This window comes from Panthera tigris, chromosome A2, assembly GCF_018350195.1.
Source record: "Panthera tigris isolate Pti1 chromosome A2, P.tigris_Pti1_mat1.1, whole genome shotgun sequence".
Taxonomy (NCBI): domain Eukaryota; kingdom Metazoa; phylum Chordata; class Mammalia; order Carnivora; family Felidae; genus Panthera; species Panthera tigris.
In genome coordinates this window covers 114,270,231-114,296,030 of record NC_056661.1, presented here as the reverse complement: position 1 = coordinate 114,296,030, position 25,800 = coordinate 114,270,231, and the positions used below count along the sequence as shown (strand labels likewise).

General features: G+C 37.8%; 1 protein-coding gene and 1 long non-coding RNA gene across 6 annotated transcripts in view; one reads left to right on the top strand and one right to left on the bottom strand.

Moving 5' to 3' along the window:
* Positions 1-25,800, top strand: part of LOC122234007 — a 50,186-nt gene that overhangs the window by 293 nt on the left and 24,093 nt on the right. The gene's annotated exons all lie outside the window — the stretch shown is intronic.
* The window catches only part of KLHL7 (kelch like family member 7), a 69,463-nt gene continuing 49,682 nt past the window's right edge, over positions 6,020-25,800 (bottom strand). For all 5 annotated transcript variants that reach the window (XM_042968086.1, XM_007089061.3, XM_042968098.1 and 2 more), the window contains 4 exons: positions 16,053-16,293; positions 13,448-13,649; positions 8,364-8,461; positions 6,020-7,460 (listed from right to left, as the gene is read on the bottom strand). In XM_042968086.1, coding sequence (XP_042824020.1) covers positions 7,177-7,460; positions 8,364-8,461; positions 13,448-13,649; positions 16,053-16,293 — 825 coding nt within the window. In that variant the 3' untranslated portion in view covers positions 6,020-7,176. The remainder of the gene's footprint in view (positions 7,461-8,363; positions 8,462-13,447; positions 13,650-16,052; positions 16,294-25,800) is intronic.

Sequence of the window (25,800 nt, the reverse complement as noted above, 5' to 3'; positions counted from 1 at the left end):
CATTCTTACACTGAGAAAGTTAGTTGTTTAAAGTCCACATAAACACCGCTATTTGAAATTGTTTTCCTTAAGAATGAAACATCCCACTCTTCCTTGGAGGAGCGAAGAGAGAAGTAGCATCGATTTCTACCCAGGTGTGGAACTTCAGGTTCCTGAAAAGAGCATTCCATATTTTTCTTAATTTTGTAGTTTCCAAGAAAACGACCCTACATCCACTTCTCAGTCCAGATTGGATGTTGATGCCTTTACACACAACTCTGCTTTGCTTTGAGCTTGCCAAATTTTACCTAAAATCCATCTTACCCACAAAATCCTACAACTGTCTTTTCCTTTGTATGGTGAGACACCCTACTCTCCCCCTGGTTCCCAGTCTGCTTAGTTGCAAGGAGGCAATGAATATGAATTTGTTGGAATACAGGTTTATCCCTGGTGGTTTAGGATGATTGGTCATAGTTCTTGCTCACATCTTTGGATTTTGAGTACAATGGAATCTACCAAAGCACTGGGAATAACTGGTACAACCTAGCTTATTTAAAGTAATCTCTAGGGGTGCCTGGGTGGCTCAGTCGGTTAAGTGTCGGACTTCGGCTCAGGTCATGATATCAGTTTGTGAGTTTGAGCTCGGTGTTGGGCTCTGTGCTAACAGCCTAGAACCTGGAACCTGCTTCGGATTCTGTGTCTCCTATTTCTGCCCCCACTTGTGCTCTGTCTCTCAAAAATAAATACATGTAAAAAAAAAAATGTTTTAAAGTAATCTCTGTGCCCAACGTGGGGCTCAAACTCACGACCCCAAGATCAAGTCACATGCCCTTCTGACTGACTGAGCCAGCCAGGCACCCTAACCTAGTTTATTTAAAAAAAAAAATCTATTCAATTCACTTACTTTGAAACTTATTGAAGATTTACAAATACAGTATAAGAGACTATATTGCAGACTTGATACCCCATCACCCAAATAGTTCCTGTATTTCCTACAAAAACATTCTCCCACATAACCACAGTGCAGTCACCAAAATCAAGACGTTAATGTTTGTGTACTACTGGGGCGCCCAGGTGGCTCAGTCTTTTGAGTATCTAACTTCAGCTCAAGTTTGTGAGTTCGAGCCCCGCATGGGGCCTACTGCTGTCAGCACAGAGCCCGCTTTGGATCTTCTGTTCCCCTATCTCTTTGCCCCTACCCTGCTCATGCGCGTGCAACCTCTCAAAAATAAACAAACACATTTATATTAAAAAAAAAAAAAGGATCCAGTTTAGAATCATTGTTGCCTTATTCATATTTCTTTAGTCGTCTTCATTCTGGAACATTTCCTCAGTATTTCCTTTATTTTCAAGAGCATAACACTATTAAAGACCTTAACACTACGTCAAGACCTTGATAGCTAGTTATTTGGTAGAAGTTCCTCAATGCAGATTTATCTGATGTTTTCTCATGATTGGATTCAGATTGAGCATCTCTGGTAGGATTATCACAGAAATGAAGCCATGGTCTTCACATTGTACCTCCCAGATTGTGCACAATTTCAATTTGTCTCACTACCTCACTCTGATCACTTGATAAGGTGGTGTGTGCTAAGCTACTTCACTCTACAATGACTCTTTTCCTTTTTGTTATTAGTAAGGACTTTGTGGGGAGATACTCTGAAAGTATAAAAATGTCATTCCTCCTCAAGCTTTTTGGTTCATTCATTCATTTATTCCTATCAGTATGGCCTCATGATTTCCAGTTTTATTCAGTGGGTTATAATCTATTAGTCATTATTTTGAGGTTCATATCTTCCCCAATTTGGCCAGCGAGAGCCCTGTAAGCTCCTTTGTTTTTTGACACATCGCATGATTCTTTGAGCACTTCTTTACTCCTTGGCCCAAAAGATTGCCAGGCTCATCTTATGCATTCCTTGATCCAGTCTTGGAATCAGCCATTTCTCCAAGAATCTTGGGTCTTTTAATGGTACTTAGAAGCCATGATCTGAACTTTAAGTTTTCTGATTGCTGTTGTGAGGTCTTTGCTCCCAAGCCCTTTCATGGGCATTGCTAGGAAATATGTACTATAGACAGACACACATTTACACCAACACATTATTTCTGTGTCTATGTGTATTAGAAACTAGGAGTTTACACTGATAACCTCCAATTCTATCCCAAGATCACAGGATTTATCTTGCTCCTGTATTTCTAACTCCCTCCTTTGATTGGAAGGAGAAACTTGGTTCCCACTGTTCACATTTGAGTAATCCCCTTGTATTAACCAGTTTCTCATTGTGGCCACTGACTTGTCTATGCAAACACCAACATGTATAAGGACTCTGCTGGGTTATCAAAGACCTAAAATAATGTGGCTGAAGCTGTGAGGGTGAGATGGTGGTGTGTGAAGGTAGGGAGATGGGCAAGCCCAGATCCCAATGGAGATCATCTTGGTGGAGTGCTGTGTGAGACAATAGAGCGTAGGGCCAATGGATGCAGAATTCAGTAGTGATCAGTCAGGGAAGGGGAAGGTGGAAAAATCAGGAGTGGGGTCACAGGAAGGAATGGTGGAGTGAAAATACTAATGACCCCTCCCTTTTCCTCTTAAAAATCATCTCAAAATAAGAGGGAAAAGCAAAAACACCATCTTTCATTATACTAGGAGATAACCAAAATCTCAAACCACAATTTATGAGGACTGAATGCCCATGGAAGAATATTCAATTACTTAGAAGATCAAATATCTATGTCCCCAGAGAAGGCTGAAAAGCCTCAGGAACTAAAAGCCTCTAGGTAACCAGAGAAGAGTAGACTGAAAGTCTGTAAGTGGTGAAGTTAGAATCTAGCTCCATAAATCCACCTAGTGAGGCAACTATTCGTGCCTGATGGGAGATAGGTTTTTTCTTGGAAAAAAAAAAAAGGGCAGGTGGGGTGACAGGGGTAACCAGAGGTGCCTCAGAATCCAGGACATCAACGACAAAGGGGAAATTATGGTACTGACAAAGCAACTTATGTTTATTGTCCCCTTTGCCTGAGCTCCAGAAATCTTGCAGCCAGGCTTACAGTCCCCTTTTTCCCCAACTTGCCCTCCCCACCCAAGGTCCAGGAGTTTGGAAGTTTATTTTTTTTGAGAATCAAACAGCTCAGAAAAGTATCTATGAATCTCCGATAGATCCCCAACAAAAATAAGTGGCCATTTCCTCATCATATGACGAATCTCACTGATAAGTTTTACTTTTTTATAATTATTTTTACAAGTTTATTTGAGAGAGAATGGGGAGGGGGGTGCGGAAGCAGAAAGAGGGGGACAGAGGATCCTGAAGCACGCTTGGTACTGACAGCAAAGAGACCAACATGGGGCTTGAACTCATGAACTGTGAGATCATGACCTGAGCCAAGGTCAGATGCTTAACTGACTGAGCCACCCAGGTGCATCAAAGCTCACTGAAAATTAAGCCCACCTCTGTACACAAAAATTATTTTTAAATGTCTCATTTTAAATATAAATACACAGCCAGGGATCAGATATTTGTGTAAAGACTCCAACAGAAAAGAGCAAACAGAAAAAGAAGAGTTAACTGAAAGACATCAAGGTGTATAGAAAACGTTAAAGAAACTAAAGTATCCCCAGGACAGAATCCTATAGGAAAGAATATTTTTTAAAAAGTGTTCTTAGAAATTAAACATGGCTAGTGAAAACAAATTCAATAGAGGGTTGGAAGATAAAGTCAGAGAAATCCCGTACAAGAACTGACTAAACCAGATCCTGAACCCAATTACTGTAGTTATGAGAAGAGGCTTAAAGGTCTGGGAACTAAAAAGCTTTTTAGTTAGTAACATTTCAGACAATTTCCCAGCACAGATTTAAAAATTTTTATTTCTCCCAAAAATAGCCTTGCAAAGGAGGAAGTTAGGAAGGTGAAAATAAATTCAAACTTTTAAGTCTTTTGAGGCAAATGTAAGAAAAAGAGTGTTAAAGGATTTATCACAGGATGAAAGATGCAGCCTGAAATTGTCTTTCATTTTGCCAAATTATTGGGGCTTAATTTGGTGTCATGTTGGAATGGACTGAATTTTCTGACATTGTGGGTATATGTTAATGGCATCACCCTTAAAAAACAAAATTTCCTCCAAATATTTCCCTTACCCTGGCCTATGCGGCAAATCTCAAATTTTTGCTGTTAACAGTATATAAGGCAAAAGGAACATAGACTGCTTGGTTAATATGTGTTTATTTAATGGCTTATTTTTGTGATTCAAAATTTCCTTTAAGATTGTAGGTCAGGTTTTTGAAAGCTAAGTCAAAATTGTAATTGAGTACTGTTTTTTTATAGCAACATTTTTTGAAGACATTAAACTTTTTACGTTCAAGTTGTGATTTTTAAAATTTCAACTAAACTTCTGTCATCAAAATCGTGTCACTGCAAAGGATATAGTATTAACATATCACAGGGTGATTAAAAAGAAAGTAGAGACCTTTATGTGAAGGACAGGAATTTTGTGGGGAGGAAAAAGGAATAGAAAAAATACTTGCCGATATATCATGTCATCATTACTCATTATCCTGGCATTGACAATTTTGCAGAGTATTTCCAAGGCAGAAAATAGGTACTAATTAGTAATTACTAAGATTACTAACACCACCCCCCTCCCCCCAAACCACTTCATTACAATACATCAAATCTCTCTACATACTTACAGTGTGTTCTAGTCAGTTGATACAGCCTAAAGAAAAGGCTAGTCTGTTTAAAAGATTTCAAATAAGGGGTGCCTGGGTGGCTTAGTTGGTTAAGCATCCAACTTCAGCTCAGGTCATGATCTCAGTTTGTGAGTTTGAGCCCCGACTGCTGTCAGTGCAGAGCCTGCTTCAGATCCTCTGTCTCCCTCTCTCTCTCTGCCCCCCTCCCATGCTCTCTCTCAAAGACAAACATAATTTAAAAAATATTTCAAAGAGTGCTGCATATTCCATATGGGAGATTATTGTATTAAATTAATATAACCAGATCAATATTTCAAAGAGTGCTGCATATTCCATATGGGAGATAACTGTATTAAATTAATATAACCAAATCATGTTAAATGGATGTTCTGCCCTCAAAGAAATTAAAGTGGACATTTTTTTTCTAATTCAATTTCACAAAATTCACAACCCAACATAAAAATATTCAAGATAGGCAAATCCAGAGACAGAAAGATTAATGGTTGTCTTGTTTGGGGTATGTAACCAGGGTGGGTAATGTCCCCCTATAATTCATGTCCACTTGGAAATTCAGACTGTGACCTTATCTGCAAACAGGGTCTCGGCAGATGTTATTAAGATCATACTAGACTGATCTAGTAGATCTACATTGTAGTAGATACAATGACTACTGTCCTTGTAACACCACACCAAGACACAGAGACACATAGGAAAGGACATGTGAAGACAGAGGCAGTGATTTTAATGATGCAATTTCAAGTCAATGTATGCCAAGGGTTTCCAACAACCACCAGAAGCTAGGGGAGAGGTGTGGGCACTTTCTGCCTCAGAGCCTCTACCCAGAAGGAGGCAACTCTGTCAACAACCCGATTTAGGACTTTTGGCCTCTTAAACTGAGAAAGAATAAGTTTCTTTTGTTTTAAAGTCACCAAGTTTGTGGTAATTCATTATAGGAGCCACAGGAAACTAATAGAGGGGACAATGGGGACTGATGGCTAATGAGTATGGGGTTTCTTCTCTGTGGTGATGAAAATGTTCCAAAATTGTGATGCTGACTGCACAAGTCTGTGAGTATATTAAAGACCACTGAATGGTATACTTTAAATGGGTGCACTGTAGGATATGTAAATTACATTTCAAGAAAAGTGTTATGTGCATTAAAAACCCTACATAAATAAAAATACTATCACTATGCTTTTTATAATTTCTTTTTCATTTGAACATTTTTAGGATTTAAGATTATAACCCCCATATAAATAAAACAATGAAGATCAAAACAGAAACAATGGTTCACAAGTTTTAAAAACAACCGTTGCCTAACACATTTAAAATGAAAGATGAATAAAACTTAGCAGTCTATTTTAAGTTAAAAAATATTTAATATAATTGGATAAAAACACTGATGGTGACAGCTTTACATGGCTCATTCCATACATTCCATAATGTAAAAGGGCAAAACATTACTAGGAAAGAAATGAGTAGTTGGGTTTGTAAAAGATTTATTGACCACATAAAAGCAATTAATACGAGATGACAAACATTTAACTCAAATTATTACAAAACTTTTAGGAGATACCTGGGTCAAACCTCTCTGATGCGTCCTGCTAACAAAAAGAAATCATGTATCTTTTTAAATCCATAAGAAGTTCAAAGTCAACATTGATATTGTATAGCTATCAGTGCTATTCTAGTAACCTAGAAATTTACTATAAATAGCTTTATCTTTTGCTAATCATTCTTACTATGATTTTATTTTATTTAACAGTGAGTGAAGAGGCATAATCATTTTTTAACCACGGGGTAAAACAGTACTATAAATTAACCGGCGTGCTAAGCTTGACATTTTGTGTTTAAAAGATGGAATATATTTAATTGAATATATTTCATGAGGACTTGGGTATGTTTCTAAGCCCAAAATGTGTTTATGAAGTTTTGTGAGAGAATATGTGTATGCCTTGACTCACTCTGGCTTGCTTTTAAAATGGAATAAATTTGGCACTAAATGGAACAAATGAAGACAAGCAAAACTAGGTGAGACTAAGCTGCTTCATCGGAGTTGCCTGTCTTGACTTACACTTCATACTATGTCTTCGTTCTTGACTGAACAGAAACAAGTAGACCTACCTACATAGCACTTCTATGATGTATGAAAATAGAATCTAGAGCTAAGATGAGACTGCTTCACTGACGAGCCAATCCCCACTCTGCCATAATCATAGTTACACATGTAAAATTCATTCAAGAATTTGTATTTTCACCAAATGCTTATGATTTTTCAAGTTTTCTCACTAGGTATGTCTTGGTTAAGTGGCCAGCTAAAATATGGTCTTTGAATTAAGTAAGGAAATTCATATAAAAGAAACATCTATTTTATAGCGATCTTACTTTACTTGAAATTTCCTTAAAAACAAAACAAAACAAAACACCAAACTAAACCTTTGTAACCAAACTCTTGGAACAAAGCACTGGTGGCCATATTTTTGAGTCTCCAATAAATCTTGAAGTCCATTCACTTTTCATGTTTCAAGTGTTTCTTCATTTGCTCCACAAGTATCAACAACACAAATTAAACAACTTGTTACTGGAAAAGCTCGGACTTTGGAGTTGGCAACCCATTTGTCTGTCTCAGTATTATATTCAAGGATGTGTCCTAATCGACCCACACCTTGAAAACCCGCCAAGACATAGACTATAGAGCCAACTGCTGCACACTTCACTGTTACACCCTTCCATGGCATTGGTGAGACCATCTTCCATTCGTTTAATTTAATATCATAATATTCCACGTTGTCCAGGCCACCTTCAAAAGAATAAAATTACATGAACGACTATATGAACAATTCTAAGATCTCTTAAAGTATTATTTTTTTGCATTTTCCCAACATTTTATTGCGAACATTTTCAAACATGCAGAACAGTTAAGAATCTTACAATGAATGCCCAGAAATCTACCACCTATTCTTATTTTTACTCTAACATAATACAAATTTAACTTAATTTTTACTTGTTGGTTTAGAATCCTAAATATTTATATTTATTTTGCAAAATTAAAAATGTTCTGTTCTGGAAAAGTAAATCAGTGGATTCTCCTTCTGATTAACTTTGATTATAATTATTCAAATTATCCTTCTGGCATTTATCAATTTACCAATGGCGAGAGACAGGAAAAGGGAAAGAAGGTATTTCTTTGTTATATATTTAAGTAATGCTAAAAGGTACTAAAATGAGGTCTGTGGACTATAGATTCAGTCCAGATTCTCCATAAGATTTTTTATTATAAATTATTTAAGAAAGTAAAAAGTCAAATTTACTTATTTAAAAAATAGTAATATTGATATTTTCATGCAAATTTTAAAAATGTTTAGGAAATTATGCCATGCAGGGTCTGTATACAAATCTTAAAAGTTGTAAAGTTTTTTCTTTTTTTAATTCCAATGTTTCTGTTACTCAATAAGTTCTTTGGTTATTATGATACTACTACCCAGGAAATGTGTGAGGTGGACATTACCTACATTTCATGGACAGCAATGTTAAATACACTGCAATGTCTCATAAAATAGTTCCCAGAAACTATAAAAATAAGTATAATAATGTGTGTGATAAATGCTTGTATTTAGATTTTAAGAAATGTTTACAAAATTTAAGAGAAGGAGGTCTCAGCAAATTCACTGGGAAAGTTAAACAGTGAATTAATATCACATACCCAAGCCATTCTGACCACCTACAGCAAATATCTTGTCTTTTACAAATACCAGTCCATGATTCTTCCTGGCCTCAATCATTGGACACAGCTCAGTCCATCTGAAAATAAAAGAAAGTTTTTAGAGTACTTGTTCACAGGAGGTAAAGTACTCACACTAATTTATAAGAAAGGTTTGTTATCCCAATTAAAGTGGTCATTTACCACTCACCTATGTGTTCACACACAAACACACACACCTGAGAGGCTAGAAAACAAAAGTCTAACATGGTTTTGAGGAATTTATTTAAAGGTCAGGTAAATGGGGATTTTACTCCTTTCAACTTCGATAGAATATGAGAAATAGAGAATATCTGGAGACTGCTAACACGTCTTTGGAGGAAATCCAATCCCTGTAGTTCACAATAATTTGTTAAAATGGTAACAAAAAGAAAAAAGGGAAGGTATTTAAGTATAAAATACTAATATTGTCACACATGGTTTTAATTAATATTTATGTATGAGTAAAATACAAATTTAACACTGGCTCTAGCAATCAGCAAATGAGTAGTATCTGTTACTATTCACATGTCCACCTTCAAATGTACACTCGAATTTTAGGCAGCTCTAGTAACAAAAGTACTGTCACTGTGTCTAATACCTTATTAGCATGTTATTTTGTTCACAGCCACTACTATATGTAATGAGCCTGAGAATATAAATGTGGACACAAGTGTTGAAGAATACTAAATCATAGCTAACAGCCTCATACACACAACTGTTACTTTTTTCTATGAGACTCAATCCCTTCTTTTGCATATAATCCAATATACCCAATTGACATTTCTGACTGTGAAGGGAGTACTGGCACACAGGCTTGTTTGTGTCTCAACAGCTAACATATCAAAAGTCTCCAAGCAAAAACAAACAGGAAATTGGACATAAGTGTAACTCTTTAATATGATTATTTATATCTCTTATTTAAAAAGTTTTTTTCTTTAATGTTTATTTATTTTTGAGAGAGAGAGAGCACACGAGCAGGGGAGGGACAGAGAGAGGGAGTCACAGAATTCAAAGCAGGCTCCAGGCTCTGAGCTGTAGGCATAGAGCCCGACGCGGGGCTCGAACTCACAAACCGTGAGATCATGACCTGAGCCGAAGTTGGACACTTAACCAACTTACCCGCCCAGGCACCCCTATCTCTTCTTTTAAAAGTTAAATTTATAATTTTTTCAAAATAATTAGGACATAATGATTAACTGAAATATTAGCAACTGTTTTGTTGCCTTATATCTATAAATTTTGTTTGTTTTAAAAGATATTTGAAAGTCACCACTCTCATTTTCAGAGCACTCTGTAAGGTGAGGTGGGCAACACTGGTCCTTTTTTTTTTTTTTTTTTTTTTTTCTTCAGGGTAAATACACATGTTCGCCCATGCTGGTCTTTTCCAGCAAACAGCTCAGACATGGGAGCCACACTGGACCTCCACTGCCTTTCCACGCAGTGAGCTTCATATGGTGAGCTGTCAAAATGCAATAAACATAGTATTTGACTTGGAAAAATTCAAAATATATACCCCTTTCTTCTCCACATATGTCCGTGATATAAAGTAAGAGTATATTTGTATGTATGGTGGGTGGTCTGATGCTAATGATGGTTTGACTTACGATGTTTTGACTTTATGATAATGCAAAAGTGAAACACATACAGTAGAAACTGTGCTTCACATTTTGAATTCTGATCTTTTCCTGGGCCAGCTGTATGATACTCTCTCGTGATGCTGGCCAGCAGCAGTGAGCCACAGCTCCCAGTCAGCCAGATGATCACGAGGGTGAACAACTGATACACTTAGGACCATCCTGTACTTGTACAGCCATTCCGCTTTTCACGTCCAGTATTCAATATATCACATGACCTATTCAACACATTATAAAATAGTTTTTGTGTTAACTGATTTTGCCCAACTGCAGGCTACTGTAAGTGTTTTGAGCATGTTTAAGGTAGGCTAGGCTAAGCTATGATGTCCAGGTTAGGTGGAGTAAGTGCATTTGCAAGGTAACAATATTTTCAACTTACATTGGGTTTATCAGGATGTAAACCCACTGTAAGTAGAGGAAGATCTTTGTAGCTAAATCTCCTGAAGGTTTAGAGTAGGAAGTTTCCCAAAATACATTTTCTTCTTCCTGTAATTTCATATGTGGAGTATGTACTGTGTCCATGCTCTCCCCAACCTGAACTTTAGTGTTTAGAAGTTTTTCTTAAAGTTCTGACTGCATAAACTGTGTCATGTTGTTTCCACAGGCTTCATTTCTTAGCTTCCAATTAAACCAGTTACAAAACACTTAAAAAAGGAAATCACTGTAGCATATAACTTTTCATTTTGGGATGTGAATCATTATAGTCACACTAGCTTTTCACTTAGGGTAAAGTTAAGGGCATTGAAGAGAATATAGAGAATTCAGGTTTCATACATAAGCTCAATATATACAAAAGAAATGCTAAGTTGTGTAAGTTTTAAAATATTCCCCTAAATTGAATGTATTGATCCAGTTTTAAAAAATATTGAGGTTGTAGGCACGCCTGGATGGCTCAGTCGGTTGGGCATCCGACTTCGGCTCGGGTTATGATCTCATAGTTCGTGCATTCGAGCCCTGCACTGGGCTCTGTGCTGACAGCTCGGAGCCTGGAGCCTGGAGCCTGGAGCCTGCTTTGGATTCAGTCTCCTTCTCTCTCTGTCTCTACCCCTCCCCAACTTGTGCTCTGTCACTCTCTGTCTCTCAAAAATAAGTAAGTAAATAAATAATAATAATAATAATAATAATAATAATAATAATAATAAAATATTGAGGTTGCAGAGGTGCCCGGGTGGCTCAGTCAGTTAAGCATCCAACTCTGGATTTCAGCTCAGGTCATGCATGATCTGATGGTGTGTGAGACTAAGCCCCATGTAGAGTTCTGCACCGGCCTGCTTGGGATTCTCTCTCTCTCTGCCCTTCCCCAGCTACTGCTCTTGCTCTCTCTCTCTCAAAAATAAATAACTTAAAAAAAAAAATATTGAGGGGCAGAATTCCTTTATACTTCTTCCCTGCTGCTATGAATAAGAATATACTAATTTACACTGACAGTGCCTGAATAAAGACCTCAAAATTTAGAATCCTGGTGTTTATCTGGTATGGGTTCTACTTTAAGAAATTTTTTTAGAAATGAAAAAAATAATTAGGCAGCAGGATGAATGAGACCACAGTTTTCCAACTAATATGCAGTACTAGTCTTTGAGCATAAAATTTCTCAGAGGCAAAGCAGAGGTATCTCAGGGATACAGGAGGGAAGAGAGTTGGCATACACCCCCCTCCTGTAATTTGGGACAAGATGGGGTGGATAGCTCAACTGACAGATGATGGGATGAGATAAGGGGTATCCCCAGTGTGTTCTGGCAAGTACAAAGGTATATTTTGAAAAACACTGAGGAATAGTAAATTTGATGATCTCTGAGAGATTTTCTAGTCTCAACACTTCAGCAAAGGTAAGTTTCAAGATAAGTTGCTTTCAATTCTATTACTAGCACTGGTAACCAGCTGGGCAAAAAAAATGAGAAAAGAACAACTGTAACTGCAGCTTTGTTTGGGGAAGGAATTACTGATTTTAAATCCTTTAAAAATGGGTGGAAGTATAAGTAAATAATGGTACATGGCTAAATCACATTTTATAATTAAATTATTACTTTTCACTAAAAAAAAAACCAAAACAAAACAACAACAACAAAAAAACAATAGCTGGAGTAGAAGACTTCTATGTTTTATAAGCTGGCAATATTTCCTAAATGTAAAACTTGAACGTAAGACTTATGGTGCAGTTCTTTGGCATAATGTTTAAGTTGAACATATTTACCTAATAATTGGTTCTGGTAAAGGAAGAACAATGCTTTCAAATCAGTAAGTTACTTGTCTTATCAAATCTCTTTGGCTGTTTCTGAGTATCAAAAAAAGGTCTGACTTGGATATTACCCGTGGTCGTTTCCTTATTAGTTTAATGGCATTTTACTTACCCACGCCCCCTACTGTTCAGTAATTTGCACATTAGCTTTGTCTTTGTCTACATTGAACAGGTTCCATCATTAATTATAAGGTCAGAAAAGCTGTCTAACCATTTATTTCTTTAGCATTTTGTCTTTAAAAAAGCAGTTACTTGGGCGCCTGGGTGGCTCGGTCGGTTAAGCGTCCGACTTCGGCTCAGGTCATGATCTCACGGTCCGTGAGTTCAAGCCCCGCGTTGGGCTCTGTGCTGACCGCTCAGAGCCTGGAACCTGTTTCAGATTCTGTGTCTCCCTCTCTTTCTGCCCCTCCCCTGGTCATGCTCTGTCTCTCTCTGTCTCAAAAATAAATAAACGTTAAAAAAAAATTAAAAAAAAAAAAAAAAAAAAAGCAGTTACTTACTTCCTGGATTTAAGAATAATCTTACTGGAAAAATATGTATCTACCCATACAAACTCAGAATTAAGACATTATACCTAGGGGTACAATTTATTAATGATACAAACCAATCAATATATGATATTCCCAATTAAAGGCAAATTTACTACTGATCATAAATTTTTCCCTGTCCTCCCCTACATTTCCTGACCTCAAACAAAAGTATTTTATGACTTTGATGAATCAAGTCATACTTGTCCCATTCACAGCATCTGCTGCACAAACAAGAACAGAAAGAAAGCAGCTCCCACAGGGTATATAAGGTCAAGCCATTTCTTAAAGCATAGAGGAGTGGTCCAGGCCATGAATGTCCCAAACCTAGCACATTCCCAAGTGTATGCACATTCTTGATACGAGAACTAAATTCTTCTGTTGGGTTCCTTTGCCTTTTGCCATCTTCTTCCTCTGAGCTTACATACAATTAACTGAAAGAAGACTTTTTTTTTGTTTATACAGTGTAGTTTTAATGAGTTATGCATAAGGTTATTCCCACACACTTCTACACATAAGTTTACAAACCCTTATATCTAAAGAACGATGTTACTTAAAAGACGAATTATACCCAGTGTGATTTCAATGACTTAAGAACAGGTCTGTTCTTGCATGATTTTAAAATAGGACTTTTAAACTGATACATACGTTTCTGTGGCAGGATCATAAACCTCACAGGAATTCAGCACGCGCCCAGAAACATTGTTCCCTAAACTTCCACCACAAACATAGATCAGGCCATTGGCTTCCACCATCCCGTGGCTGCAGCGCTGAGTCAACATGCTGGGCTTTGTGTGCCAGCTTTCAGTTCTTGTATCATAGCACTCAAATAAATACAGCGCTGAGTTTCCTGTAAAAGAAAAGGCCCAACCAGACTTAGCTTAGTGTGTGTGTGGGCTTGGAGTGAGCTGATTGTAGAAGTAAGTCCCTAGTTACTGGAGGGAGGAATTTACAGTTGTAGAGTCTTTTCTAAACTTAATTAACAATAACAGCAAAATGTAGGAATAGCTTAAGAAAAAGCTAACCCTGTTTGTATAGACCTTAGAAAATATTAAAAAAAAAAAAAAAGGATCTGCTGAAGATACTTATTTATTGGTAATTTAGGAAAAGATTGGTTTGAATTCAGAAGAAAAATTAAATAAATAACATTATGTATGTCTTCAAGCCCAGTTATGCATGATGGGAATTATCCAAACTTCAAATGTTTGGATAATTAGAGATATGAGAAACCATAGTTATTTATAGATGATAAATCCATACCTTAAACCCTGAAAACTATGATCTGATAATATTCTAAGGATTATAATTTAACATTCTGTAATAGTCACTGCACCATTAACAAAACTATTCTTCCTGACTACTCTTAGTGGTTGTGTGAGTAAACCCTGAAGTCATGCTGGGCCATTCTGAAGTATATTCTCAAGGTACCACTGCATGACTCTGATGTAATTTGATTATATGTTTTAATAGCAAAACATATATTCATCCTGTTTTGCAACTTCTGCAAGTTATAGGGGCTCAATAGAGAATTTTAGAAATAATACTAATGAAGAAACAGGTGCTTTTTTCCTTCCGAAGAAAAACGTTAAAATTTAACCAAATGATTTCTCATCTCCCACTCTTCTGGACTTTGCTAATGCTAACAACACCCTTATAATTCTCAACCACAACCAAGGTCTCTACAGAAGGCAAAATTCAGGGAATAACAAATGGAAGAAGCAACCGTCCTGATTAACATTAACTTCTTTGTAACTTTTAGAACATTTTCTTTTTTTTTTAATTTTTTTTTTTTAACGTTTATTTATTTTTGAGACAGAGAGAGACAGAGCATGAACGGGGGAGGGTCAGAGAGAGGGAGACACAGAATCCGAAGCAGGCTCCAGGCTCTGAGCTGTCAGCACAGAGCCCAACGCGGGGCTCGAACTCACGGACCGCAAGATCATGACCTGAGCCGAAGTCGGCCGCTTAACCGACTGAGCCACCCAGGCGCCCCTTGAACATTTTCAATTTGATAGATTCAATTGGTTGATATTAAGGGGAAATACAGGGTATGTGGCAGATATAAGAAATTACTATTTAAGTAAAAAACTCAGTAATTGCTGAAGAAGTAAAGTTACATATTATACTTTCTATAAAAAGTGTATCTATAGAACAGTTACTTTCTATTATCTTTAGTATTTATTGTGTTTGAAATGTCTTCATAGACATTCTATGAAGAATGCTTTTAAAGGGGGGAAAAGAAAAAAAAAGGAAAAAAAGAAAGGGGGGAAAAGGTCACTTCTTAAGTCACATTTTAAAAATCTTTAATTTTTCTGGGTTTCTTGGGTGTCACGAGGATGAGTGTCCAACTCTTGATTTTGGCTCAGGCTGTGATCGAGCCCTGCATGGGGTCCCATGCTGACAGCATGGAGCCTGCTTGGGATTCTTTCTCTCCCTTTCTCTCGGACCCTCCCCAGTGTTTGCTCATGCTCCCTCTCTTTCAAAATAAACTTAAAAAAAACTTTAAATTTTCTAATATTTTAGAATCTAAATATTTTTGACATCTAGTGGGGGAGTAAAAACATCAAACAGATAAATATGCTGACCAAAAGTAAAACATTCTCTGGCCTAATATAAAAATTATCAAAGAAAATAAAGACTTAATTAACATTTAAATTCTGTACCTTAGGTTTACTTGGTCTTTCTAGTTTTCTTTATAAACCCATTATTTAGCTAAAGAAATTATCTGAAAAGGTGAAAGCATGTAAATGCTATTATATATCCAGTCTGCACCTAGAATATTCATTTAGAAAAACTACTCATTTAGAAAAAGACCACTCCTGATGCTAACAAATTATCCATTAAAGAGAAAGGTGTTTTACACCCAAGCCCATATGCTGTTCTAAAAAGGCAATATAGATTTTAAAAGCAAGAATGTAGTAAAGAAATCTTAAAGAGTCTATGAGTGAGCCACACTCTGAAATCGTTAAAGCAAATACTATGTATCTTAAAGCAATCTACATAGAACTAAAATCTAGACGGCATGAGAGAAAAATGGGACAGTTAACGTAACTCAGGAAGCTGAAGTTCTTGTAAAATTAACGAAGTAAGGTAAACCTTCAGGGAAATGGGCTGTACAATGTGACAGATGTGTATGTAAGTTATGTTAAAAAGACCATACCAGTTGTTTATATAAATATGAAAAACCAAGAAACTTTACCAAGATACTTGGTAAAACACTTTTTGCAAACAAAGATACCAAGTAATTCCTTACCGACTTCGGAACCTCCAGATGTATAAATTTTGCCTTCTGCAGCACAGGCAGCAAGGCTGTCTCGAGGTGTCGGAGGGCCCAGCTTGGAATACCAGCTATCCTTCACGACATTGTAGCAATCCATTCGTTTTATGGGGAAAAGCTGAGAGCCCCCCAAAATGTACACTACGTTGTCCCAAAACACACATGCTGCATCCCTTCGTTTTTCAAAGGGGCAGCGGATGTCTGTCCAGCTATAATCCTGTAACAGGAAAAAAATGGTCAGTAATGCAAAACTTATCAGATGATAAGATGATCTTATCTTATTGATCAGATGAGGCATTGATCTGATGAGGCAAATTGATACAGATGAGGCAAAGACATAGTTGAGAAAATACAAAATATGTTTGTTAATTTACTAGAGTACATATCACAATGTTTGGCTTGAGACATTATCTAACTTCATCTTGTGTGATTTCTTCAGAATGTCGGTTAGGTGGGGGCAGAGGGCGAGAGGAAGATAGTGGCTGCTTTGGGTGTTTTCTGGCTCCAGATTAAACTGTCACACATTTGAATGCATCCCTACCACCAGTCTCCTATTCCTTCTGTTACTAAGCATAATAATACAAGAAAATTCTAAAATAAGTGAAGTACTTTTGTTACTTAGAAAAAGGCCTATTTCAAATGTAACTCTAGCCATCCCTTCCCTGCCAGATACACTGAGAGATGTAAATAATCATTGGCTAACATGAAGTTTAAGGTGCTGTGATCTTCCTGACATCTAAGGCGAGAAGGTATTTTGTGGACTTCTGTAATATTAACTTTTTAAAAATATTCAGTTGAGCCAGTTTATTCAGATGGACTCTTAAAGCTGTGATATTTACTATGGAATACTTGAAGAATCTGTTCAACTAGGCTGGAAGCTCACTTTTTTCTTCCCAGGGATTAAAAATGAGCACATAATCAGTACTTCACAATAAGGGTGGTTCACAGCACCATTTAGTTTCCTCACTATGTCTGATACATCCAAGGATACCTTTTTCTGTGTAAATGTATGGGGATTCTCCCAAAGCTACAGCATCTTTGATTCCACCCCCCCCCCTTTTTTTTTTGAACAAGGAAGCTATAGTGTTTCTGCTGCTTTCTGAAAATGTCTAAAAATAATTTGGGACTGGCAGAAATCCAAACAATTCCTGCTGTCACTGAGCAAAGCAGTGTGTGTGTGATTATTAACGCTCAGTGCCCTTTGGGAAAATCTGATGGATATCTGTCATACTAGCGCCCACTGTTTTAGGCATTCATCAGATTAGATCAAAGCATCATACAACACCAGGAAGTCTCAGGAAAAAGAGCCCCTTATGCAGAGCACCTTGACTCCTTGTGATGATGAACATTCTGCTCTTTAGGTGACCAGAAAAACAAGAGACTTTTTATTTTTAAATACAAATTCTTTTTCTTTTAATGTTTATTTTTATTTTTGAGAGAGAGAGAGAGAGAGAGAGGGAAAGGGCGACAGAGGATCTGAAGCAGGCTCAGTACTGAGTGCAGAGCCTGATGTGGGGCTTGAACTCACAAACTGCGAGATCATGACCTGAGCTGAAGGCAGATGCTTAACTGACTGAGCCACCCAGGCACCCCTAGAAAAACAAGAGTCTTAATCCTTGCTTTATTCTCAATTTGGGATCCCCCTGGGTTACTCAGTGGTATACCTATGGCAGGCATACAAAACTATAGGATAAATATAACATTTTCCCAAAGTTTGTTTTGCTCAATGGACACTGAAAAATGGGAAAATTATTTTAAAAATTTGTTTTCTTAGAGTTGCATACCACAGAATGAAAAAAAAAATAAGAGAGAAAGTAATGACCATACTCTACAGGGAATGATCCCTCAAAAGTAAACTAATGACTCTCTTACATATTCTGCAAATCTACTCATAATTCCGACCTGACCAACTTTATAAGTAGAGAACTTCAGTTTCATTCATAAAATACATTGTTAATTCACTGAATCTCAAGTCTTGCCACTTTTACACCCAATTTATTTGATATTATTAGAAAGCAGTATGGGAACTTTCCCATAATTTCTAAAGATATTCTCAAGAACATTATCTTTTCCTGCTCTTCCTTTATTTCAGGATGAGAAAGTGGGTGATATATCCTTTTAAATGATCTCTAAGACCCGCTACTCTTCAAATTAAAAATAACTGCCCATGTATGAGCTGGGATTAAACACACAAACAAAATACTTTTTCTTTTAGCTAAATGAGTTTGAACATTTAGACGCTAGGATATGAAGTTCCAAAAAGAAAACAAAACAAAACAAATAACTCCCAAGAGTTTGATAATAGAATAGTTCTAACTTTTGATACTACCCAAGGGTTTGAGTAAGGAATAAATGAGTTCTCATATGTACCTGTCACATAGGGCTTAGGCTTCAGATTTAAGAATTAAAATAAATTGTGCTCTTAGAACTATAAGCTCAAGGGAAAAATGATTATCCAGTGTGTGTGCACACATGTGTGACCAGGAATAGATAGGCACATGCACATGCTTGTATCTACTTGCAATTTGGGCCCTGATTTCTTTAGAAATCCTCAAATTTTTAAATCTTTTTCAATTCTCCAAATACTGTCATTGGTCAATGTACATTGTAGACGCTAAGCTTGATAAATACTAACTACATATAATATTCTTACCTAAGAGTTCATCTTCAAGGCAGATAGATGAAATAACCTTTGCAAGAATTTTACCTAGAATGTAAATCCGACTTCATTTCAGCTAAAATTTAATATTTTATATTTTAGCTCATTAAATACACCTGTCAGGTATACACAGGTATGCACCTGTGCTTGAAAATACCTGGCTTTGGTTGTATCCATGTTTGAGGGAAGGGAGCTTTTTTACTCACATGTACGTATGGTAGATCTCACTCCCATCTACTAACTGCCCCCATCTACACTTCATCCAAAACAATACTAAGAAGGTGATTTGATGTTTGCCCTTTAATAACTTGTTATACTGCCTAGGAGATAATGTGTGCAGTTGAGAGAGCAAGCAGAGAGGGTAAAAATACAGATTAGAAGTCTGACTTAAAGCCTCTGTGGGTAGGAATGCCAGGTCTTATCCTAGCAATAGGACCATTCCCAACTTGGGGCCTGCAGGTAGAGGAAGGGTTGCTTATGGCTCTGAGCTCCTAGGCTACAGGTCAAGTTAGACACGCAGCTTTCCTGTAAGTCCAGACACATACATAGCACTAGAGTTACATTGTATATGTGTGGGCATGGAACTGTTACTCTAAAAACAATGTAACTCAGTTAAGTTTTATTGAGTATCAATTTCATGCACGTTTCTGTGCCTGACCGCTGATATGAAAATGGGATAACTGGAAAGCCTGGAAAAGACACAGGTAGAAGGAAGTTTTGACACATCACTCATTTATGCATCCACACACATATACACTCATGTATAAAGTCCTGTCTTCCTTTGTCCTTAGCCTTTCTGGTCTCTGCTGTGATATATACCACATTCAACATTTTTTTCAAGCTCAAGGCTTCTTTCCTTTTTGTAGGCTTCGCTGTCTTTTTCTGAATCCCCACCACACTTAAGTCTGGGCTTGATGACTGAGCACTCCATTACATCGTGTCCTGTATGATTTTCCAGCAGTGGTGTGGTACTACAGTGAAATGCTTCTTGAGGTGAGGGGCTGTAATCGCCTCTCTAAATCCCTCAAGGCAAAAATATCAGCTTGCTGTTTTCCTTGAGAGTAAGGACTGATTTTATACAATCTGCATTCTGAAAACACATGAATCTTCAAAAAATAAAGACACCACACACAGATATTTTAACAATCAAGACAAGCAAAATCCAAAATAAAAGAAATACTTTTTATTTTTAAGACTCGAGAATTTTATTTTGGATCATTTTGAGAGGAAACCAAGCAAACATAGGAAAGATGGGGTCTTAGAAAAAAAGGAAAACAAAATTAACAAAACAGCAAAAAAAATTAAATAAATAAAAGAAAAAAAACCCTTAAGATTTCTTGCAGAAACTTCAAGGAGTCAATCTAATCTGAGTTTACAATGTCCAAATTGTAAGCACTTTCTGTAAAGCCATTATCTGACTTATTTCAAGCATTCCCCTTCCAGGAGCTATGCTGAAATACCTTAAAACATTTTATTTAATTTCCTCAATAACTCCATGAGGAATGAGCTTATTTTATAGATGATGATATCTTAGAGAGTTAAGTACCATGTCAAGATCACAGCGTTAGAAAGTAGTGAATCCAAGATTTAAGTCCCAATTTGTCAAGACTCCAAAGCTGTGCTCTTAACTCCTACGCTGCCCTGCTCTCTAAAAATCTTCTTATAGGGCCTCCTAGAAAGAACACTGGACTGGGAGTGGAATAATCTGGGTTCTTCTTATTCCTGTTGTATTTCTAGCTAAGTCACTCTGGGCATTTGACTTGACATCAAAGGACCTGAACCACCCTCATCTACCAATCAAGATGATGGCGAGAGGACCACTGAGGTCCTCATGCACAGTCTCCATATCTTATCACTTAGAAAAATAATAATTGAGCACTAAAACCACAGCCTCTCTGAAAACAGTGATTTCCCCCATGTCTTTGTATGGTATTTGGCCGAAGGCTTAGCGTACTGATGGGAATGTTTTTGTTGGGAGATAGGCCAGATTTGTGGGAATGTCTTTCAGCTGAACCACCTTCATTTTTGACTTTCTAAAGGTCAAAGACTGTAGATGCTGCTGCACGGGGCTCCTAGTCCAATGAGTCAGTTCCTCATTGTAGTGATGTCTTTATACTGACTCCAGTGTGCATCTTGTCACTCTAGTCCCTGGGCCTCTGGTGGCTGCACTACTGAGGTACAGGAAACCTATGACCCACCAACAAACAGTAGCTGATGTTAGGAACCAAGCTTTTATCTACTTTTTTGGTAAACTGAAAGAGTTTCCATCTTTATCCTTAGCTAGAACAATTCTTCTCCTAGGAATTTACTCTCCAGAAAAAATTGGGACAGTGTAAAGTTGGCATATACAAGATGTTTCACTGCAGGGGTATTTTAACAGGGAAAAATGGGAATTAGGCCAAATGTGCATGAAGAAGATAAGCATTAAACAAATTATGGTATATCCTTAGCTTCAGATAAATTATGTTATATCCCTATGACGGAACACTCTGTAGCCCTTTGAAAGGATGGTATTTTCACTGACATGAAAATACTTCCACAATATAAATGCCGAAAGAGTAAAAAATAGTTTTTACAAGATAGCGTGTACAGTATGATCTTATATATGTAAAATGAGAGGACTGGAATGATATTCACTAACTTCTGAGAACTGTCTTTTGATACTGGGAGTGCTTTGGCTTTCTCCTTTATATCTTGCTATATTTGAATTTTCTACATGTGTTTATTTAAACAGAAAAAGTAGGGGCACCTGGGTGGCTCAGTTGGTCAAGCGTCCGACTTTGGCTCAGTTTATGACCTCGTGGTCCATGGGTTCATGCCCCATGTCGGGCTCTGTGCTGACAGCCTGGAGCCTGCTTGGGAGCCTGTGTCTCTGTCTCTCTCTGCCCCTCCCTTGCACTCTGTCTTTCTCTCAAAAATAAACATTAAAAACAAACAAACAGAAAAAGTAAATACATCAATCAGGCAAATGGTAGCAAAAGTATGGTACAAGGGAAACAACTTCTCAGAGCAGATGTTTATAATAGTGCTAATGTTTTAACACAAAGGTGGAAGTAAAATTAATTTCAGGTTTTAAGAACTGAAACACATAAATAGCTACTATACTATGAGGCTGAGTTTCAACTACAGGACAGATCAGAAGCAGTCTTTCTGCCTTCCTTCCAAACAGCACACTTACCAGGGCACTCTGGTTTTCAGAAGTAAACATTTGATCATGCCAAGTAATTTCTCAGGCCATACCCATTTTGAAATACACTATTTTCAACAGGGTCACACAAATATTGCTGAGAACATATTAACCTTCCAAACTCCAGAAAGGGATTTAAATAATCAGCCATTAGGAGAAACTGCTCTTGTAATTTAAGTTCTTCAAGAAATACAGCATTGTAGTTAGGAAGAAAGGGCTTCCACAGTGGGGGCTGGGTGGGGGTGGGTGGGGCATGGCTGTGCTGTAGTAAACTGTGAGATAAATAAGGAACAACAAGCATGTAAGTGGCCATTTCTCAGCTGTTAATGATTGTTAAAATTAGCAAGGAGCCTGAAGGAAGGGCAGAGACCTGATGAAAGGGAATTACTGATTAAGAATAACTGCTGCTGGGTGTCTGGGTGGCTCAGTAGGTTTAAGTGTCAGACTCAGTCTCAGCTCAGATCTTGATCTTGGGGGTCATGAGTTCAAGCCCCACATTGGGCTCCATCCTGGGCGTGGGACCGACTTTAAAACAAAAAACCTGCGGCTTTATAAAGTCACAAAATGTCTTCCCTTCAACTCTCAGATGAATACCATACCACCAGAAAACAAAACTCAAACCTGAATTACTCAGAAATTTAAATATGAAATGAAGCTCAATGCAAAAGTGGACCCTGAGAAGGATGTTAGGCTTTATAAGAGCCCTTGTGCTTTGCGTGGAGAATCCATGAAGCGCCCCTATGCTAGCGCTCTGCCAGTTACTTCAACACAAGATCTGCCTTTACAGCCCTAACTTGCAAATCTTGGCACGGGAAGGCACACTACGCTTTAAATGACTGTCCCAAATCTTGAAATGCAGTAACAGACTCCTTTAATAAACTGTTCTCACTAGATGGGATGAACATCTGCTGTCTCAGATGGACAGAGTAGGGGAGATGCTGCACAAGGGCAAGAGGTTTGGAAGAGTTGGGGAAGGTGAAGAGACAAAGGAGATGAACAACAAAGGAAGATGAGAAGCCTTTTTATGTTTAAATATGGAAGATGAAGAATCCTAAAGATGTGGCAGGGAGAAGCTGAGTGAATGAAGGTCAAAGAAAAGATGGAGTCAAATAAACATAACTGATGCTCACACAAATGCTGAGAAGCTTTAAACTTTCTTAATAGACCAGAAAGCTGAAGTTTAGAAAGACTGATTTGCCTTAGTTCATATACCCTAAACTTGAAATGCTCTTTCTCCTAAAGAGGTGCTTTCATTTACAAAAACAAAACAAAACAAAAGTAACCAACCAACAGAACAAATAAAACAAAGAAAAAGAACCAAAAAAAAAAAAAAAAAAAAAAAAAAAAAGGGCATCACAAAAGAAAAATGACCAATGGCCTAGTCTTTCAGTTCTTCCACCTACATCTAATTTCTTTTTTTAAAGCACAAAGTTAGATTCCATTCAGCTAAGTAATACTTTGGAAGCTCACATGAAAAATTTTAATAACCATACTTATCAAACCAAAAAGATGCAAACATACTTAGGATTCAATATATTCTTCTCTTTTCTCTTTCTTCCTATCCAAACTCTACCAGTAAGTTTCCCTCAAGAAAACCTCCATGGGGCGCCTGGGTGGTGCAGTCGGTTAAGCGTCCGACTTCAGCCAGGTCACGATCTCGCGGTCCGTGAGTTCGAGCCCCGCGTCGGGCTCTGGGCTGATGGCTCAGAGCCTGGAGCCTGTTTCAGATTCTGTGTCTCCCTCTCTCTCTGCCCCTCCCCCGTTCATGCTCTGTCTCTCTCTGTCCCAAAAATAAATAAAAAACGTTGAAAAAAAAAAAAAAATTAAAAAAAAAAAAAAAGAAAACCTCCATGAAGCTTCCATGGACAAATCCAACTCAGGTGGAGCTCTTCATATCAACAAGGCCATTACTGTCCATCCCATATTGGGACTTTTGATTGGCTGTGTTCAGTGGCTTCCTCACTGACCTCAGCCTCTAACTGCTTCCTGCTTCTGGACATAGTCCATACAATATGTTCTGTTGTTTATAACCACTGAGGATAATTTTCTCTTAAAACCTGATCACCAATTTTCAAAGAAAATAATCACAGCAAACCTATTTGGACGTGATTTAATACTTCTAGGATGACAGATCTTACTGTGCCTCTGGGTCATCATATGAACAATTACCCAAATTAGCCAAGAGAAAATTCCAAGTGCCATGGTAGTGGTAATTTTTCTACTTCTCTGAGGATTACCCTCAACCTGACCCTTATCCCTGTAGTCCTGTGTTCATATGCCCACTACTCTCCGGCTCATTTCAGAATGGCTGGAGTCTTTAAAGCACCACCACACACAGATGCCATGTTTAGTTTTCTCATTCCTTCCCCCTTACACCCCTTAATCAAATACCTACTGCTCTATTACAGAAACAAAACAAAATAATAAAACTACAGCTCTATTTCTGCTCTCTCCCAGACTTTTTTAGGGGATTGATCTGTTAATTTATGATAACTATGGCTTACAGAGAATGAGTCTGGTATCATCCCTCCTGTGGTTAGCTGTACTTCACTGGGGTTTCTTGCAGACGCAGTGACTAAACACAAAAAGAAACAGATCCCTGAAGGGTGACAGCAAGGGGCTGTCAGGTTGGTTTTAGAATAAAACTACAAAATAGTGTGTGGTGGAGATGCTTGAAGAGAGAAGAACTGAGGCTCTCAATATTTTAGAAGACATTTTAGGAAGGAAGAGCACTCTCCTGAGAATTTACTTCAGAATGTACTCCAGTCTCTTCCATATGAATGTGAGTACCGCCTCTCTAACCAAACTGCATGCAAACAAGCTCACGGAACAGCTACTGTGCCCAAGCTGTAGAGGACCTTATTACCACTGGATGCCTATTATAACGACAACTAACGAAGCTGAAGGGATACCCAGGGTGACCCACACTTGCGTTCCAACAATGTCGGCCCCTGGGTACACAGCCAGGATCCAATCCACTTGGGATGACTGCTGCCCACTTTGGATATTTTGTTCCTATGGGCGCTCCTGATCCTTTGAGCAGTGCTCTTCCTTTTACCTCTGTGCACTGCTTCTACAGCACTCTTTTGCTGGTGGCAAACACAACTGATACACTCTCATACAAGCTTTGTTAATTTTTTATTTAAGTAATCTCTACATCCAATGTGGGGCTCAAACTCACAACCCTGAGATCAAGAGTTGCTCTCTGACAAAGGAGCCTGCTCTTCTAGGTTCCCCATGTGCCTTATTAACTTTTTAATTTAAGATTTACACTTCTTCGTGTACATGTCTTTTAAAATAATATGCAATGTATAACTGCCCATTTCCACCCTGATCACAGAGTGGGACTGTCTCCTCAGTGAAGGCCTGTTTAAGAGGTAAGGTGGCTATGATGCTGTGAGAAAAAGCACTGTGAAGCACACTGATACCTATAACAAACAATATTTCCAGCAGGAAAATGTGTTCTGAGTGGAAGGTAACTTCATTTCTTTTGATTTAGGGCCCACCTATGTTTAAACCCAGTCCTATAAAACTGACAAAACTGCTTGTGAAGTGTTATATATAAAGTTATCTTGGTGTATTCATCCTTTCAAACTTGAGTGTCCACATTGGGCCAGACACTAAGCTCAGTGATGAATCTGTCAGAGTTCTGAATGAGAAAATGTACTCAGGGTAATCCTTCTGAACCTGATGGTTTCATATGACACGGCACCATACGGTTTTCTGCCTTTGTAATTTACAGGCTCTGGCCCTTACCTTGTTGGGTCTCAGTCCTTATTTGTTTTTGGCAGGGAATAGGCAGAATCCCTTTTTCTCTAGGACACGGTCTCCTATTTCTCCACTATACTGAAGTGGCAAGCCAAGACCTTTACCAAGTT